General features: G+C 45.5%; 1 protein-coding gene across 2 annotated transcripts; it reads right to left on the bottom strand.

The window, feature by feature from the left end:
• Positions 166 to 18,537, bottom strand: HMGXB3 (HMG-box containing 3). Of its 2 annotated transcripts, none has more exons than XM_021410258.1 (20): positions 18,334 to 18,537; positions 17,803 to 17,950; positions 17,235 to 17,409; positions 16,317 to 16,826; positions 15,531 to 15,629; positions 13,965 to 14,096; positions 11,155 to 11,564; positions 10,615 to 10,790; positions 10,212 to 10,309; positions 9,552 to 9,650; positions 8,919 to 9,068; positions 7,021 to 7,322; positions 5,780 to 5,907; positions 5,245 to 5,376; positions 4,790 to 4,974; positions 3,965 to 4,184; positions 3,754 to 3,887; positions 3,240 to 3,356; positions 2,661 to 2,870; positions 166 to 2,109 (listed from the first exon to the last, which is right to left on the bottom strand). In XM_021410258.1, the coding sequence occupies exons 2-20, from the start codon at positions 17,946 to 17,948 to the stop codon at positions 1,633 to 1,635; spliced, it is 3,900 nt and encodes a 1,299-aa protein (XP_021265933.1). In that variant the 5' UTR covers positions 17,949 to 17,950; positions 18,334 to 18,537; the 3' UTR covers positions 166 to 1,632. The 2 variants fall into 2 exon arrangements, with proteins under 2 accessions (XP_021265933.1, XP_021265932.1); XM_021410257.1 differs by having other exon boundaries at positions 16,275 to 16,826.

The raw sequence follows: 19,965 nt of genomic DNA on the forward strand, positions 1-19,965 counted from the left end.
CAAGGGCCCAAACAATTTCTTGAGCTGTTCCTCTCACAACACGTTGCTTCCAAGAACACCAGGCTTTGCCTGTGCAGACTGAAAGCATGGTTTATACGCACAGTGCTTGTACCCTTTCCCACTGCGGTCTTCCAGGTCTTGTAGGCAAAAAACAACTCACTCGGCCGCAGTTTCACCCCCAAAATTGGAGATAATTTATTAAATTTTATCACTGACTGAAAAAAGTCACTAGCATCTCTTATAATAAGTTAATGTTCTTAACAGAAAAACCCCAAGCCATAATTACTGCATGTGCTCAGACTTGATACATTTACAGTACGGTACTCGATAGGTTCCCCTTCACAGAAGGGAATTTTCAACCACACCACAAGCCTCTGAATCTTCCCCCCTTGCTCACTCAGTCAAAATAAACTCCCTTTACAGTCCAACACCCCCCATTCCTCTGCAGCACAGCAAACAAAAACCTTCAGCTTTGGCGCCAGCAGTAACCAAAGGGACCTGACAGCAAGCAACACACAGCTTTACAGCCACACCACAGGTGTTCTTTAGACATGCTGCAGGAGCTGAGAAAGCAACCAGGGCAGCAAGAGGCTCCTCTAACTCACAGGTGCTGTGGGACACAGGCAAGGTGAATACGACAGAGCGCTGAGACTGCACGTGTGGCTGCAGCTTTCCAGCACCTGCTCTGAGGGAGGACTGCAGAACTCTGCTCGCTCTGGTGATCCTGCATTCATTGTTTCTCCTTGATCCCACAGACAGTCTTTGTGGCTGGCTTCTAAGGGCAGAGTAACAGAAACTCAAGTCCTTAAACAAAACAACAACAGAAACCATTCAAGAGGACAGCATAGAAATAGGAGCGTCCTTCCTGTTTTCACAGCTATCACCTCATACAGCCCCCTAATGAACTTGGTTCCCTGGGGCCTGACAGGTAAACTCTTAATGTACAGAACACATTTTATTTGCTATGTGTTTCAGCTTCTAAATTATTAGTGCTCATGTGAGGGGACAAATAATTCCAGACAGCTTCAGCAGCCAAAGTACTCTCAATCCTGGGTTCAGGATTGCAGCCTCCCAGGCAGGACAGCTTAAAGCTGCATGGCTCCTTCTCTTCAGCTAAGGACTCTCTGAAACCAACACATGAGAGCTCTGCAGGATTTCCAAGCAGGAGCCACTGTCCTAACCTAATCCATATGGAACATTTTGGAGAGAATTCTTCTTAGCCTGCTCCCACATCCTCAAGCCCTGCCACCAATAAGCACAAAGAAGTCAGCAAGCAAGATTCAGAACCAAGAAACCTGTGCATTTGGCCATGCATGCTCCCTGCTACCAGAAACGCCGCTTGCTTCTCCGCTTGCCAACTGCAGGGAGGGCAGCACTGCACACAGCTGACAGTGGGTCCGTCGCACACCTCGGGGGGAGCTGCAGCCTTCAGCAAGGAGCGTGGCAGACCCACTCACAGCAGCACCTGTGACACTCTGGAAGCACACAGCTCTTTGGTCGTTAACAGCAGTCAAAGCCACTGCTACCACACCTCCAACCTGTAAAAATAAGTTCTCGAGCCAGACAGCTGCCCGAACCTTGCAGAAGCTGGCCCAGCCCACAACCAGAAAGAGAAACCGGCAAGCTGGTTTGTTACACAGCAACGTCTTTATCATCTTCCTGCTTCTCTTCCTCATCCTCTTCTGTTTCCGTTTTAATCTGTGCCACTCCGAGCCGGTAGAGCGCATCGCGAATTACCACCTCCCCAGGCTGGCAGCTCTGTACGATCTCCTGGATCTGCCGATTCACAATTTCCCTGCTGGTGAGGAAGTCCATAAGGCGATTGTAGAGGTAATAATGCGTGGCATTCTCAAAGGTGATGGGCCTTTGGCGGATGTTGCTAGTTTTGCTGTCGCTGATAGCAGCGATGATGGGGCTGTAAGGCTCCAGCTCTTGGCACAGGGAGATGCAGTGGTGCCGAGCTGTTGGATCTTGGTGACTGTTCTGCTCCGAACCAGCGTGAACAATTCGGCGTGCTGTCGACTTGGTGATTGGGTGCTGAACAGAGTGCTCAGCCACAGTCATGTCTACGCTGTAGTGCTGGTCCAGCAGTTCAGGGCAGGAGACATACTGGGAAAGAGAGAGACACACACGAGGTAGAACCAGAATAAAGCTGCCCATAATTGAGAACAAGATAAAAGTACCATTCGGCTGAACTCCAAGCAGACCTACAACCTGGGTCACGCTTCTCCTGAATGACACAAAAGTGGTTGGTTCTACACATTCCCTTCCCCATGCTAATGCCCCTAGAGATAATCCCAGGGCACTAGCAGCCCTCTTCCTATCCCATTTCTCAAGTAATAGCAGTAGTTTGAGAGCAGTGAGTCAAAATAAGCTACATGCTCCAAAGTTCACAAGCTGAACTGCTACGGGGCACTTCTGGCACAGTTCTTCTCATTGAAGAGAGTGAACCTAACACAGTCACACAAGCAGCACTGCGCTTTCAGCTCTGCTTGGGAGCTCTGCACCGGCAAAGCTGTGAGTCAGGAGACACCTACCAGGTCAAATTACCCTGAGGCACAATATATGCTACATGTAAATTAGTTTTTAGGTTGGTTTTTTTTCTGGAACTTTTCTGTATTGGACTGGCATAACAGAGTGCAGAGGCGGACATAACTAACCGCTGGAGGATCCATAGGGTCAGAGAAGCAGCCTTGGTTTTTCCCCCATAGCTGAGAAGTCAAGTCAGGACAGTGTATGTCTGCACACAGTGCCACTGAAGAGGCCGAATCGACAACATAAACTGGAGGCCAGTGACGTGAGGAAACCAGCAGGTCCACATGATCCCGAGCATTTTCTCCTCTTACTATGTACTTTGAGCCACACACAACCTGGAAAGAAAAGGATTAATACTAAGCAGCGCCATAAAAATGAAAACTTACAACAACAAAAACTGAAGAAAAATAAATTAAGCTTCTTTTCAGGTATTCCAGTCAATATAGTAACCAGACAGCCACTTTCTCTGAAGATATTGTTTCCTCATCATACACAATCACTTTATCGTGTGCAGAACTTCACCTCAGCAGCAGCATCTGACAGGTTTCCCATCACTGGTCAGTCTCGAGATCTCCTGCAGGACTGCTCATATTCCAGGCCCCTGAGGCTCAGAGAGACCCATTCTACTGATTTTATTTAATAAGGGAACTCCACACTGGTAACTCAGGTAAGAGAAGACTACTGCTAACTCCAGCCTTCCTTACCTGATGTGGACACACTTTGTAGATTTTTCCTCCTGTGTGATGAGCAGAAGCTTGCCTGATGCTCGTCCCATTCTGTACAAAGTCATAGAGAGCCAGGAGGGAGTAACAGAGCTGGTCCTACAAAAAACAGGCACCAGAGACAGTCTGTATGTGACAAACTAATGGACTCTCCCAAAGACAGAGCAGGCTGCAGACATGGTCTTCCAAATGCTCATTTGCACATTGTCCAATAACTTCCTAATTCCAGTCAGCACCACAAGGATGCCAAGCAATTACATGATGTGTAATCTGTGACAAGGAAATTACTGGCTTCTTTTTTCCAGTCTCCAAAGTTACATTTCCTTTACAATGTGTAAGTAATCCTATAATCTGCAGGCACCCTTCTAACCCGCTCCTGCCCCTGGTACAGTCAAATGAGAAGTTTATTATCTAAGCTGGCAAGTGCAATTTAGAGAAAGACAGTGACAAATGGCTCCACTCACACAGTCTGGTATGTGAGCAAACAAGACATTACCTTTGTATCTGAGGCCTCCCAGGGGATGCTGCACTGTGTCAAAAAGCTCCGCAGCTCTTCCTCACTGTAAGAGCTTATCAGCTCAAGCCTGAAGGTTTCTTCCTGAAGGAGCCTCACCAAGGCACTCCCATTACCTGCAAAAACAGGAAACATTCGTTCTCAGGAAGGGAAATCATCACCTCAAGTTCTTAATAAGCACCTCAGCCATTACCTGGCACTGGCTGCGCATCCAGGTTCTTGTCCTTCTCAGTATTGATGACCACAGCTCCTCTCATCAGCGGAGGGAAGAAAGGAGCAACAATAGAGGCATCAAACTTTGTGATGGGGATGCTAGAAGGAAAAGCCACCTGCTCAATCACCTCCGTCTCCATTGTGGACCAGAAGTCTTCCACATTCACTTCACTTGATGCTAAGAATTCTGGCCAAGTAAACTAGAAAGAGCAATAAAACAAACTGGTCAAACATAAATAACCACAGCTCATTTGGTAATTTTGTGTCAGCCTCACTCAAGGCACAAAGACTACCCAGAAGAGTGGTCATCTCAAGCATAGCAGGATGACATCAGGTTCCTTTTCTGTCCTGGAGCTCCCTGCAATCACTCTTCTTTGTGTGAAAGTCAAAACCACTTATTTGACATAAACCAGACATGCTGTATAGTACTACAAGGGGTTTTTTTCTCCATTTGGGAAAACAGCAGCTCCAGGAAACTGCTGCTGGGGGATAAAAAGTTAAACAAAATAAATTCTTCCGTATCACAAGAAGGCGGCCAAATCCAGCAAATTTCATCCAAGGTCCCTACTGTCGAGCTGCTGGACTAAAGGTGTGGTCCAGGCACCAAAGATTTTGTTTTCTCCAAACAGTTCTAAGAGGAAGCGCAGACATCCCCACTCCAGCCACATCCTCTTGCCAAGCATCAGCAGAAAACTGCTCACAATGGCTTCACGTAATTGTTGTGCACTGCAAAGACCAGACTCAGCAAAAGTCTTTATGATCTGCTTTGAACATGAACAGGATGCAAAGTCTCTGAAAAGCTTACCTCTATGTTTTTCAGTGCCAGGACATTTTCTACGTTCCTCTGGGCTATTTCCACCTTGGGGGTTATGCCACAGATTCCACAGATCATATCATTGTAATCCCGGACAGTGAGGCATTCAAAGGCCCAGTAGCCATTGCACAGCAGTTCCTGGAGCTGAACCTGCTCATCTGGGCTCAGGCTTTTTTCTGAAAGGAGAACACGCCAGCGTTACAGCTTTCACTTCCTAAAGTCAGTGGAGAGGTAGGAGAACTCTCCTACGCAGGAGAAAAAAAACCTGTCCTCCAGAGAAATGCTAAGGAGAACTGGTCACAAAGGTACTGCTGGGTTTAGGAAGTGATTTAACAGAAACCTACCATACCAGAAGAGGAGTGTTTTCCCTTTTTACAACCTAACAGACATCAACAGGTCACAGAATTTAGTGTGTGATGGTAAAAAAAAAAAGGGGGAAAACCCACCAGTTTGCTCCTGAACGGAGTTGAGAATATTGCCAACAGCCACTCTAGGATCCTCTCCAAGTTTAATGTGGTTCCGGATTGCAAACAGAAGATCCAAGCTCACTAGTAACTTGTTACCGACGTTGAAAAGGCCTGCAGTTAAAGCAGAGTTATTGCCTGTATGGTTCCAGATATCCCCCACAATTAAATTCATTCCTTTCTTACTGATATACAAAATGCTTATATGCAGGTACAGCTCAGAGGATCAACGGAAACACCTGGATAGTCCTTACAAAACTGTTTCAAGCATTTACCACTTAGACAGAGATCGACAACAATGAAGCCAGGCACGGTCTTCCTCAAAGTACTCATTCATACAAACACAGGTTTACTTACAGAAACAGGAGAATAACTCAAGAAAAAAATAATAAAGTTTAATACAGTGGGGCACCTAAGAGGCTTCTGTGTGCAGACCATGTCCTGATACAGTCCCAAGGCTTCTGACGCATTCAGTCTGTACTCATGCTGTAAGTTTCTGCACTCATTTTGTTCCTACCTGTGTAAATATCAGTGAAGCTATGGAGAGCCAGACACTGTAGGTTCAAGCACACTTTGACCTGAGCTGTAACGACCTGTAATCTATTAGCTGTCAGCAGCCAGCACTCCTGAGGACCAGCAAGGGAACTGTAAGAGACAAGCAAAAGACAGCTCAGAGTTAAGCCAATAGGTTTTCCAGTCCAGGACTGCAGTAACTTCAGCTGTTCTAGTTCAGATCAGTTCATTCATATGTCAGTCTCAGCCAGTTCACACAAATTCACAACAGAAAATTTTAGATTTTTAAATAGATTCCCCTGGCAGAGTCAGGTCACTCTTCACATTCTTTACACAGCACTACAGCTCCACATACTGAACACACAGGATTTGAGAAATGGAGAAAACATACAGCCCCAGCTGCCCTGAGAGAAGTATCAGCCTTACTGCCACAGAGCAGCAAAAAGTGACTGGGAACAAGTTCTGCTCCAGTCTGTCCCAGCTCACAGAAGGATTCAGAAAGGCCCATTCCCTTACCACATGGATCCAAGGGGGAAGTTCAGACAGGAAAATGCCAGTTGCACCCTAGTGGCAGAAATGCAGCTGTCCACCCAAGAAAACAGGAATTAAATTCAAGGTTAGCTCCCTCTTCCACGGGCAGCAGTTTAATTAGAGCCTATGCAGGCAGGGACAAGATTTCCTACGGGCTTTTAGACAGAACTAGGTAAGGCAATCTAGCCTATGCATTGGTAGTTGCAGAGTCTTTCATGGTTCAGTTTGGATACTGGTTTCAATAAAGACTTCGCTTGAGCCCATGCCAGGCTATAAAAAGAATGAAAACATCATAAGCAAAACGATCCACACAGCAAACATTCGGACTGGGAGGAGAAAGAAAAAGGGAAATCACATAACACACATCTATAATCCCACAGTTTTGCCCGTCAGCCTCAAAACATCAGAATGGAAAACAAAGAGGGGATGAGTAATGAAGACTTCATTCAAAAAAAAAAATTATATCTAGACTTAGCAGTCATGCTTTGAAGAAGCTCTCCTGCTGTATGGTAATAGCAACCATGACACAGTACAGGAGAAATAGAAACTGCTTGGAGTTATCCAGAGAACACCTTCCACAGACATGTAGCTTACTCACTGTCACTTACACCAGCTTTGGTACTGGAGTTAAAGCAAGTATTATTTCAGGCATACTTGTAACAGAGAATATCAGCACAGGGTTGAAAGAGTCACAAGTCTAAAACAGAATCTTACTTCTGTCCCCCTTTGAACAGTGGGCTGTTACAGAGGAGGCACTGCGCAGATGGAGACTCATAGTAGTTTGACCAGGAGGTCTGCTCTATGGTGACTGTCTCCTCACTCACGTTGGACAGGATGAGCCGTGAGCTGTTCAGTTCGTGGATGAGCGTGAAGACCTCGGCCAGCTCCGATTCATTCTCTGGGATCTGCATGACTTTGCGCAGCAACTGTAGGGTGGATTGACGCTGGATTTCTTTCTGGGATGGGGTTAGGGGCTCGCTGGTGTTCAGCACATCAGGCTGACCCGGACTGACCTCCTAGAAAGCAAACAAAACACATTTTAAACTAGGCAAGTGCGGGGATGAAATATTAAGAAGTCACAGAAGTCACAAAAGGTAGCAGCAGCACAGTGACCTTTGTTCCCGGAAGACCTGACTTCTACTCCACTGCACTCCACTGACCGCACATAGTAGTTTCAGGCCCAAGTTACTTCACCCAAAACACTTCATTACAGAGCGGCTTTTTGGGGAACTCCTGTTGTATCACTAGTTCATCACAGGCTTATCACTAAACTGGAGCATTACTGCAGGGACTGAGGATTAGGAAGGCGAGGGCAACCATCAACAGGGAAACAAACCCTTCAATGCTCTTGTCAAACATCACCGCCTGTCTCCATTTGCTGTCAGCCAAATTTTCCTACATACCATGCTCAGACAGCTACAGCAACCCGCATACCCCCACAGAAGCTAGAAGAGACAAGTGTTACACAGGAACCAAGCATTGCCACGTGTGCAGTACATGATTCCAATCGATCTGCATCAGTCCTTTCTCTCAGATACATGTCCCCTAGCAAGTCAAATGCACAACCACAGGATCAAACTCTAGGTGACTCAGAAAAAGGGAGAGAACACACACAGGAATCTAATCTACTAACGACAAACCTTCCTGCCAAACTTCAACCTGTTTTCCTGTCTAGCCCAGCAATGAGATAAACAATCAGCCCAAGAGCACAGAGATAACACGGAGCTGTGCAACTGAAACGCTGAGCACAACTAAAGCAGAAAATTAAAGAAAAAAACCCACAAAATAAATGAGGAAGAGCCACGTGCCTCTCAAGATGCAAGCTGAGCTAAGCATACTACTGTTCCTTACACATCTGCTTATGTGTGGGTTTCAAGCAGGCCACTTCAGTTTGTTGGGTTTTGGGGGGTTTTATTTTGGTTTTTGTTTTTAGACAACGCACAAAGTTATGCTCTTCAAAATAAATTTTGTAAGAAGTGGAAGAGTCAAATTACCACACAAACTAGAATGCTGCCTTTTAAAGTACTAATTCTGTATGAGTAAAGCCCAAAACCAAACGAAGCCCACAATTCATTATTTACACCCGTGTGGAAGAAAGGCGATATCTTGAACAACATCTTTCCACAACAGAAAAAAAACAGTACTACATCCAGAAGTAAATTCAGGCTGGAAGTAAAGCTGCTCTACAAACCCCTAAAAATAGGAAGCTCTAATACAAGATGTACTATAACTCCGTTGGCATTCGCCACACACTGGTCACAAAGGAGACCACGCTTGGGAGTTTTTTGATGAAGTCTGAAGTTCCACTAAGCTGACACAACTGTGACATTAGGGATGGTTTCCCAAGCACGTACCAACACGCTGTGAACATTTTTAAGCTACAGAGACATCCAGTGGTAGAATGGAGTGCTGTCAGTCTCAGTGTGAGCCTGAAGCACCGCTGCTGCAGAAGCTGAACAGAAAAAAACATCGTCACAAGTATTTTCAGTAGTACGTTGCTGTTAGAAACAGACTTACCAAATGGGGAAAAAGAAAAAATTAACATGGTCTCATGGGAACTTGCAAACTTCCTCATCCACTCCACAACATCCCTTCGAAAGATCAAACCTTACCAGAGATTTTCCGGTTTTCTCAGCTCTGTCTTTGGCAAGATTATAGCCGCATTTTGGACAGATTCGTGGCTTGTGCCTGTTTGTATACACGTAACTACAAGATGGGTTCTTGCACTTCCCTCTGCCACGTGACGTTGCCAATCCCAAATCCTGGAATGACACAAAAATCACATTTGCTGACCTTGACTTTTAGATCCTAACAAGGCTACAGAATTGCCTGCTTGAATGTCGAATGCCTTTCCCCAACACCTCGTGTGAAGGTTATATAATGGGCCTTGTCACTTTGTATATAATATTTTAACTGGCACTGAAAAGTTTGGAGTCAAATCCCAGAGACCACAGATACTCCACGCATTAAACTCAGAAACCACCAAACCTCCCCCCTAACTCTTACAGGGGACGGTGACAATGGTGCTATGAAAATAATCCAATTCTTAACAAGGTCCCAAACATGACTGCAACATAGCACAGTCAGACTAGATTAGGTCAACAGATGACACACACAGCACACATTGCCTCACATTAAATACAGAACACGCTCCTGTAAGTCAGTAAAACAAAAGCCACAGAGAGGTCTCATCCCAGAGATAACAATCCCCACAGTGTAACTCAGACCATCGGACAAATTCTCACCAAAGTTACAGTGCAGCTGTACTTGTAGGAAGGGAAGACGTTCGGTTTGACCTCCACTACTTTAACCTGAGATGCCCTGTTGGTCAAAGCACTGTGGAGCTGGATTGAAAGCAGAAAGAAACAACACCTGTGAGATACCTACAACAGAATACTCACATCTTGTAAGCAAATAAATATTAGCTTCCCCCCCCCCCTCGAGAAATCTGAAAATGTTCATTAACATCAGTGGATTACAAAACGCTGTTTTGCATACCAAGGCTTTAAAATTCAAACATAAGTATTCGAGCATATTTGCAAGCTTTGCTTCTTTACTCAGTCTTCTTTTATAGGTGAAAGACTCCCTCAGTATAAGGTCAGTATTACATTTCAGATTAACAAAACGCTACCAGACCTCTTAACATCTTCTGGAAGCTACTGGGAAGTTCTAAAAGCAACCAACAAAAGGATTGTCCACAGCAACAGCAGTTCAGTTCCTAGTCCCAGCCATCTAGAATTCACACTGCTTCAGAGCCATCTCATAAAAACTGCCAGTCACAAATTCCATCATCGTAAGGCTGCTACACTGTCATATTCTGTTTCTCAACCCTCAAATCAGATCCCTTGCCTGGGAAAAAATTCCCAAAGAAAAGAACGTGCATTTGACGAACAAGCCACGGGTACCTTTCGCTCCTCAGCATTTGGTGGCTGCAGAACTGAGTGGCCCAATTGCTTCAGTGTACTGGGCTTCAAGCCTGACGTTCTCACAGGAGGATGTTTGTCTTGAAGAAGGAAAAGAGCACAGCAGGTTAGATATGGGAAAATGGGCCCTGTTTCGCTCTGACATCTTTGGTGAATGACACCACAGTCACATGAGATTTCTTCCTCTGAACTTGAAATGATCCAAGCAGGTGTTTCATGCACCATTTACCTGCCCTTCTGGTTAGAAAGAAAGAGAGGGTATTTTTTTTACCTAGGATAGCTCACTGTCTCCCTTCAGACATATCTTATTATTTGACAAAAACCACTTCAATATGGTGAGGAAAGACAATCACTCCCAAAGCATACCAGAGACCCAGTATTTTACCAGTATTCGCAAACGCCTGCCTCTTGCTAGCCTGCTCAGTGCTGGCTTCTCTCCCCACGCTGGCTGGTGCGGGCAGAATTGCTCGCATGGGCCTTGCTGCAGCCAGCAAGGAGGGCTTCGGTCTTGGTTTACTCTTTACTTCTTGCCCTTTGTGTGCAGCAGCTGGAGCATCAATTCTAAAAGACAAGAGCTACAATCGGAAAAAAATTCCATGCCTTCCTTCTCACCCTCAATTTTCTTCTCTTTCCTGAACTGTGCTTTATTGGCACAATCATCATAGCTATTGTAGTAGAAAGGAAAATAGTGCTAAAGATACATCTGCCCTGAGACTACTACAACAATTTCATTGTCACTTAAAAGAAGAAAATAGCTTTGATGGACAAAACTATCTCAAAGGAACAATCCCAAACTGGCAGAAAGCAGACGGTACAGAGCGGGTCTCACGCAAAGCGCTGCCAACAGTCTTCCATTTCTTGGATTTGTCCCATCAACACACAACAGACATCACACACTCCCGTAACATATGGAAAACTGACTCACACCACAGGCTTTTTTGCAGAGGCATTTGGACTCGGCACCTCAGAAGACGGCGGCACCCCCAGCCCTACGCTGTCTTTTTCTGCCTGCTCTGCAGAGTCTCCTCGCAGCTGGCTCCCTTGACCCAGCGTCCCTCCAGCAGCACTCCCTCCGTCTTCAGCAAGCACATTGTTTGCAAGAATGTGAGCATCAGAGATGATTACTTCCTCCCACTCGGTCTCCTCCATTTGCCCTCCATCAGGCACAGCATTCAGCAGCTGGCTGACCGCTTCAGAGCTTTCCAGGGCACACTTGGAGGTACTCTCACCAACAGCTGCCGGCTCTGAGAACGCAGGCTGCTGACCTCTTTTAGTTGCAGGACTTTTCAGAGAAGTGCTTGAATTAGGCTCAGATTTGCTTTTTGGTTGCTTTTCCTGGAAACAAAGAGATGACCACATTTCAGAGGTTTAAGCTTTTGCGGGTGAGCAGGCTCCCTTCACACAGCCTGGTTTGCAGTGCCCTATCCGATGCTGGATCAAAACAGTAATATCAGGAGTGCCTAAGCAATGAATCGCACACGAGAGCAGAAAGGTAACATCTTTTACAATGGGAAAGTCCCTGTTAATATTTTATTATATTTTAATATTTTATAATCTCTATCTAGCCTCTAGTTTTGTATTTAGACACTTTGAAAAAACTAGTCATCCTTAAACTCTCTCAAATATCACCATCAGCATCAATATCACAAATTCATCTGAGGGCCCTCGCACGCTCCCCTTTCCTATCTTCAGCTCTCCGATGCTGCCTGTTCTTCCATGCTGCTGGAGAACTAAGAGGTCCCTAGATATAGAACATGCAGCTTTTGGATAGGATTGCAGTGCAGTGCAAAGGGCTGTAGTAGCGCTCAGAAAAGCATGCATCTGAGGGAGTCAGGAAACACAGAATTACACAGGAAGGTTTTTCAACTTTAAGTGGAGTTTTATCTTCAAGATCTAAGCTACAGAAGTCAAGCACTGGGGTCAATGAAGATGAAGCACTGAGCTGGTAATACACAAATGCTATCAGAGAAATGGAGTCAAGAGTTTCTGGCATGATAAACATGTGGATTCTAAGCTTTCTACAGAGGTCACGCTCAGGAGAATGTTTTAGGTTTTTAAAAACAGATGTCTTCTAATCTAATATTTTATGTAAGGAACGGGAAGGTGTGTATATATTCAGTTTCTGTTTTACTGATGTTATTACCAGCCTAAGAAAAAATTGCTGATGCATATTTTTCTCCAAGATATGACACCATAAATGGAACTGTTTACACAAACATGTTCCCAGAAGAGCAGAATAAAACTGAAAAAGAGAAGGAAAACTTCCCTCATTTCAGTTCTAATCAGTGTAGGATTTAACAGAGCAGGCATGACATATTCAGGCAGAAACATGTTTTTGCAGTTAGCCACCTATCCACTTCAGTGTGTTTACAGTGATTTCGTATTTTATAACAAACTGCCATCACTCTTTGTTTCCTAGCACATCAGAAGCCCAGCCATCAGCTCAGACTCTACAGAGTTTGTAATCTGTCTGAAGAACTTCTTGCCCCTGAACACTTAATGGATGTAGACACTGTAGCAGAAATGCTAAGTCAGGGCTTGAACCAGTGATTGAGCACCTGGTGGGAAGGCAGGGACAGCCCAGGGGAGCTCAGGTGCATGCAATGTTCCAGAGTGAGTGGAAGGGGTGGAGCCAGGATCCACCCCTTCCCAGACCTCATTTAAGGGTTGGCAGGGGAGGTGAGGCTGTCTTGCTGGAAATCCCTTTGTACCTAAGGCCTTCCAAAGGTAAGCAGATGCTTTTCTTTGTTTCTGTGCTCACAGCTGTTGTATTTGAGTAAGTTCTTACTTGCTGCAGCCTAGGAGTTGCTACACTGCTGTGCTTTCTATTGCATTACAAGACACAAAACAAAGTAAGTTCAGGACAAAGTCATATAAAGCCATGCGAATTTTTACACTGAGAATATCCTTTAACTTGGGTGTAAAGGGTCTTGTTTCAGGCTAATGTAAGGAACTTCTCTGTTCAGAGCTGAGTAATTATGTTTATGCTGCTAAGGTTTAAGGAGCAAGTATTTGAGAGCGCAGCTAGTAGAAATACCAGCAACTTGGTTATCATGTGGAGAAAGACTTTTCCATTCAACAACTCTGAGCACAACTCCACCAACATCTAGAAATCTCCTTCCAGCCAAACATCAGAGCATCATCAGTGATCAGACACAGCCATGAGCCAACAATACACAACAGCATTTCAGCTGCCACTAGATCAGCCATCATCTGGCTCACAAATAGTCACATACCTACTGTATCTCAGACTTGTTCCTTTTTTTCTGTTGATACAACTATCTTGTGAGATCACCACAAGATCTCAGTTTGTAGAGTAACTTCAAATGCAGATTCTTTACCATAAAAGAAGCGTTTCAATCAATTTTCTGAGCTTAGTGAGGGCTGTTGTAGGAAGGACAGCCAGCACCTTCTAGTTGCAGAACTACAGTGCAGGCAGAGGGCCAGAAGAATTTGTCTCTCAGTAAATATGTCAGTCTTAACAAACACAGCCCATCTATGCTCATTGATGTGGCATCTTTAACTAGAGTGAGGTGACTCTGGTTTAGTCTGACCTTGGCTTAATGCTGTCTGTAGCAATGGCTTGTTTCAGTTACAAGCATTATAACACAAGTGCACAGATCAGTTCTAGCATATCTGACCTCCTGTGCTAGATCTACAGGTCTAGAAATATCAGAGGCATTCACAAATCAGCATGTTTTGTCTGAAATCAAAGACAAGGAAGAGCGAATTTACCTTTGGGATCCATTTCCCTCCAAGGAAGTTCCCACATTTGGGGCATTTTGGTGGCTTATGCCTGGTGACGTAAGTGAAAGAACAGCGAGGATTGGTACAGTTCCCATGTCCCCTGCGAGTATAGGTGGTTGTCTGCAACAAGAGTTGTCAAGAATTGCTCTACAAAGCTGAAAAGACACCAAGCTGTGCACATCACTCCCTTTTTCCTAGTAAGGGCTTTACATCATCTTGCAAATGGCCTGCCCTCCACTATTATTTGTGTTACTGATCAGCTGTGTTACTGATCAGCCAACGCTCACTTGTATCAGTGAGTCAGCACTGTAATTACTCTGAATTCAAGTGTTTTGTCTATACAAAATGTTCAGCGTTAGCAGAATTCAGATTAAACTGCAGAGCGGAGACAAACAATCCATACAACCTCCATGTGAAGCTAACCTTATAGTTTCAATGATGAACTTGAAAAAGTCATAATACATTGGTACAAAAGTGATTCAAACAGCAGTCCACAGTGAGGTGAGATACAACTGATACATTTACGTTGGAGTGACAGTATTTGAAGGAAACAAATGCTCGTGATGCGGAGATGGTTTTCATTGGTAAGGTAATTTGTTGTTGTATGCAGTGCTAAATTACTCCCTGGTGCTTTACTGTCACTCACCATAAGCTACTGTAATACCAGCAGCACCCCCAGGCACTACTTACAAAGACAACTAAACCAGAGTCTTTCATTTTTGCCAAGAACACTAAATCTACACATGGAGTTTCTGTCAGCACATTATTCTTCAGGATTCCAGACTGCCACTCCTGAGGGAGCTGTTGTGCTGTCAGTCTGTAACTAGGTCTTTTTCCTAGAAATGCAAGTGCTACCATTAAGGAAAATAAGCAACTTAAGGTAGGTGCTTCTCAGGAACAAATACATGAGGTATCTCCACCCTCCCTGAGACACTTGGACAAACATCACACTAGGCACCACTGTAAATACCTGCAGTGTTCCACCCACTAGAAGCACAAGGAAGCAAGAACACAGGGCTTCACACTACCTTGTACAACACAAGGAGCTGCTGCACTGACAGTACAGTGAAGTCTCCCAGTGGCTACAAAAATACAGGTGGCTGGAGCGACAAGATGATAGAAACAATGCCACTCTTCCTTGTGCAGTAATCCAAACTTCTTTACATGAGTTTTCAAAACCTTAGGTCACTGTTCCTCTCCCATCACATGGCCAAAGTGACAGCCATCCAGGTGACCAGGGAACTCACGTGTTCCTGTTACAAGAGCAGACTTTTGCCCTCAGAAAATGCTGTTGTGCAGGAGGGTTGTGATAGCATTATGTACTCCATCTGCTTCCAAGAACGTGGGGATGAAGGTAACAGGACTACAAAACACTCTGGGAAGTTGGATACTTCCATTTGCCTGCTCAAGGCACAAAGCCAGGGATAAGAAATGTATGAACTGATGTGACTATTTCAAACTGGACCATGATGAAACCTTTCCAACTCTGGCAGAAGGCAACCCTATAGTAATACATCCATATCTTGAAATACCATACAAGACTGACTTTCTTACCAGTTTAATTGACGTTGGGTTCTCAACAACAGAATGAGCTGGCAAAGGTAACATAATGAACTGTGTAGCAGGTGTGGAAGAGCTGCTCTCTTCAGTATCCTAAAATGAAGTCAAAGGGAAATTACATGCAGAAAACAAGATACAAGGTGGTGTGTGTCCCACCCTTTCATAAACACTACCATTGAACGTATACCTTGAGGACTTATGAGACCACAAAGCACGAAAAAAAGCGACCATTTTGAATGCAACAGCCTTATCCTGTCTACTCTGTAAATTATTTAACTCTTATAAAAACCATGCCAACCTTGAAACTGTTGAAATCAGTAGACTCAAAACTTCACAGAATAACGTTTTCTGTAGCAGATTGCTAACACCTCAAACTAAACAGGCTCCCTTCTCTCTGCAACCAAGAAAACAGCTATCAAGAGCACAGAGGAAATGTATTTCTTCACCCCAAAATCTTGTAGTACAACTGTGGAAGCCACCTCAAGTACTGTTGAAATAATTTAAAAAAACAACTTTCTACCAATCATCTCAAGATGTGAGTGATAGCAGCATGTAGCAGAGAAGCTGCAGGCAGAGATGCAGTAATCACTGAGTTAGAAAAGCTGCTCCTTGCCACGCTACTGAGCAACAGAGGACCTCCTGCAGCCACCAAGAATCTTAAGTAAAACATGATAAACAGCAGTCAGACATTTCTGGTGAGAAGCTGGCAGGATTTGGAGCATCGCTAGAGTAACTCACCCTCCCAGTCACCACAGTCACCACAGACACACCATCAGAAACCTGAGGACGGGCCACAGCGATGCTCCCGTTGGAGATGTCTGCGGAGCCACTGACTAGAGTCTCTTCAATAACGACCTGAGTTGTCTGGTATGGTTGCCCCTCTATTTCCAAAGAAGCCTCATCCAAGAGGACATCTCCAGCCACTTTATCTGTCACAGGCCCAACATAGTGAGAGAGAACCTCCGATGCCACCACTTCTTCCACAGCCTCTGACTGACCGAAGGAAGCGGTCTCTTCCGACAGCCCTTCAATAGCAATGCACTGCTCAGAAATGCCAGCGTGGCTCGAGTCCACAGAAAGGACATTTTGCACAGCATCACGGGAGATATTGGTGGAAGCTGTCCCTTCAGGTGCTGCCTGACCCTGTGTCACGTGCAGCTCCAGTGACTGCCTGCTCCTGTCCTCTTGAAGAGTGGTTTTGGGAATAATTATATAATCCGAGCGAGGAAGAATCTTGCGGAAACCTGGAATGTCTGGAACTACCGTAGTTCGAGAGGAAACCTTGGAGTTCTGTTGGCAAGAACAGAGCATGAAGGAAATGAATGAGAGAAAGAGGGGTTCAGTTCTCAATCCTGCTTGAGTATTCTAGTGCTTAAAGCTCAAATAGCTCCCTCAAGTGTTCTGCTAGGGAGTTCTCCACATGACAGCCTGGAGTCCCTCTCAGCCCTCATTTTATCACCCCCTTCACCATCAGTCACTCCGATGACATTATTCCTTGACTGAAGGGAAGGCAAAAGCAAGAGAAATTCACTGCCTCACACATGCTTCCGTACAGGCAGCCCGAAACAGAAATACAAACTGGAATCTGCAGTTAAATGGTTCTCCCACAGAGCTGTGTAAACATTTAATGATTACCAAAACAATTTCAGCCATTGGCCTCTCTTCACATGGCAAAGAATGACAGAAAAAGTGACTTACTGGGTCCAGTCCCTCTTTCTCTAGCTTGGCTTTCTCCAAGTAATAACTTTTTTCAGCCACGCTGAGCAGCCTCCAGCTCTCGCTGATCTTTTTGTTGATTTCAGATTGAGGGAGGTGGGGAAGCTCTCGCTGTACTTTCAAGTAAATATCATAATAGTAGAGGAGGTAAGCAGATCTGAAACGCAACCGAGACTGAAACATTAATGTCATTCTGCAGCAACTGCTTACGAAAGAAAAGCACAAGGTTTTGCATTGGTTCAAGGTCAAGCTACAAGCATGTTAGATTCATTTCTACTTAGAAGCACCTTTTTAAAACCAAATGGAAACAAAGACTCCGAAGAGAACCTCTGCAATAAGGAGAAAGACTCTAAGTCAAATTATAAGAGCAGGCAATGGTAGTACTTCTGAAGGCATGCCAGAGGGGGCCTGAAGTGTCAGGCTGCCTTTCTACATATGTTTTACACTAATGTGTTCCAAGCATACTGCCAAGCTTACTCTTATCAACTGACAGAAGGAAAACTGTCCCCACACTCAAGGTCAAAAAGAAGCGAAGACAGAACGGACTTACCTGGGTTTTTTGGCTTTTTCTCCATGATCACTAGGACTTTTGTATTTCTTTTTCTTCTTGGAAGGCACCGGTGACGTGTAGCTGTAGGTGTCCTCTATTTCCTCCATGACCACAGTTACTTCAGTGCCATCATACGGAGCCTCCATTGCTAAAGACACACACTTTGTGTTAGGCATTGGCCGAGCTACAGAACTTTTCTCCCCACAATGACTGTTCCTCATCGCCCTTGCAAAATGACAGCATCACTTGCAGGGCTGATGTTAATTAAGATAATGACATGTTAGATTCTTATCAACTTTTAGAAGAGAACACCTTTGACAGCGTTCTGTGCAGCACAGTGTGTGTGCTGACAGCTTCAGTGCTCCAAGAACCTCTGAAGCAACTCTGGCAACGCAGAAGGAGTCCCATTGCCAGCAGACAGATGCCAGCTGTAGGGCTTCGCGGCAGGAGCCAGGCAGCGGCAGAAGCAGCGCAGAGCCCTCCCCCTCCCGGGGCCCTGCGACGCAAGGCCTCGGCTCCCCGGCCACTCACCGGGCAGCACCGGGACGCAGCCGCGGTCACATCCCAGCCGGAGCACGGCGGCGCTAGGCAGGAAGCGGCGGAGCTGGGGGCCGGGATCGGGACGGGGCGGGCAGGCCGCGCATGCTGGGCCGGCCGCGGGGGCAGCAGCACCGCTCCGGACCCGTCGCTCCGGGGCCACCCGGCGCCGCCGGAAGTACTCGCGGCAACCGCTTCCGGGTCGCGGGGAGGGGGCGGGGCTTCCGGGAGCGGGGCGGGGCCGGGCTGGCGGGGTCTATAAATTGCGCCATGGAGCGGTTTTTCTGTCGGTTCTTCTTACCGCGGTTTCTCTGCAAGGCTGGGTAGGGGTGGCACTGAGGATGGAAAGAGGCTGAGACGTCTGAAGTTGACGTAAATCTTCACGCATAGCCAAGGCGTTACGCGTCCCTCATTTGCACCCAGCGGGGATCAGGCCCTGTCAGCTCTGGGTCAGGGGAGCCCCTGCTGGGGGTGTCTGACGAGCAGGGGCAGAGCTGGGGGAGGAAGAATGCGTGAGGTGAAATTACAAAAGGGCAGAGCCTGCCAGCAGCAGCTGGCAAGTGTGAGAGCTACAGGAGCCCCATATGATAGAGGCTTTCCTGTCACAAAACACAGTGTCATCCTGGGGACAGCCACCACCGCTCCAACTACCCGTGGGATCTTTGGGTGCCAGCATTTCTTTACCGGTGTTTCTCCTTCAGATTTGAAGAAGAGACATTGCTGTGCACAATATAGTAATTGTTTTCTTGCTTTACACGAGCTCTGAAAAATAAGCATTTAGATCCCCAGGGAACAAATAGCCTTCCAGAGATACAAGCACTCACCCTCTTCCAACCATTGGCAAAGCGGGATATTATAGAATATCCCAAGTTGGAAGAGCCCCCTAGAATCATTGAGTCCAACTCCTGACTCTACAGCTATCCTGCAGCTATTGTTCTCACACATTTTTTTTAATTAAACATTTTGTGGGTTTTTTTTCTATGCATGTCTATTTCTGTGTTTTACATCATGAGTTCTAACTTTAGAGAAATGTAAACCACATCTATCTTCTGTCTTAGATCTTGGAGAATAAGGGCTCCTCTTGTCTAGTAAGTCATTAGTAAAGCCCTCAAAGTAGTGATATGACAGCCAGTATTAAATCTGCAACTGGTTATTTATCTTCCTGATGTTCTGCAACCATTTATGTGATCTGCTCGTGTTTATGTGTGATAATTGGTGGCAAACTGTCTGTTCTGTGTCAAACACTGCGCGGCTTAATCCAAACCAGTACTTTTCTGAAGCTCTGTACTTTCATCCAGATCAATAAGAGGCCTCTAGAACTTTGTTGGAATTATTACCTAGCCAAATATGTAAAGGGAAAGGCTGCTTGGCTTCATAAGACTAACGGACTGGAAAAAAAAAAAAAAAAAAGAGAAGCGTGAAGGAAAGCAGCCATGCTTCCCTTGATTTCAAAGAGACTCAGACTGTTTCCTAACTTGGGCATTTTGACTCTTCCATGGACTTACAGCTTTATCTTGGAAAAGTGATATTAACAGCATGTAAACTGTTTTAACTGTGCTGAAGCAGTATTGCGAGGAACAGAGGAAGCTGCTCTGCAGCCACATCTGTTGTGAGGAGAGTTCCAAA

Source organism: Numida meleagris, chromosome 12, assembly GCF_002078875.1.
Source record: "Numida meleagris isolate 19003 breed g44 Domestic line chromosome 12, NumMel1.0, whole genome shotgun sequence".
NCBI classification, from domain to species: domain Eukaryota; kingdom Metazoa; phylum Chordata; class Aves; order Galliformes; family Numididae; genus Numida; species Numida meleagris.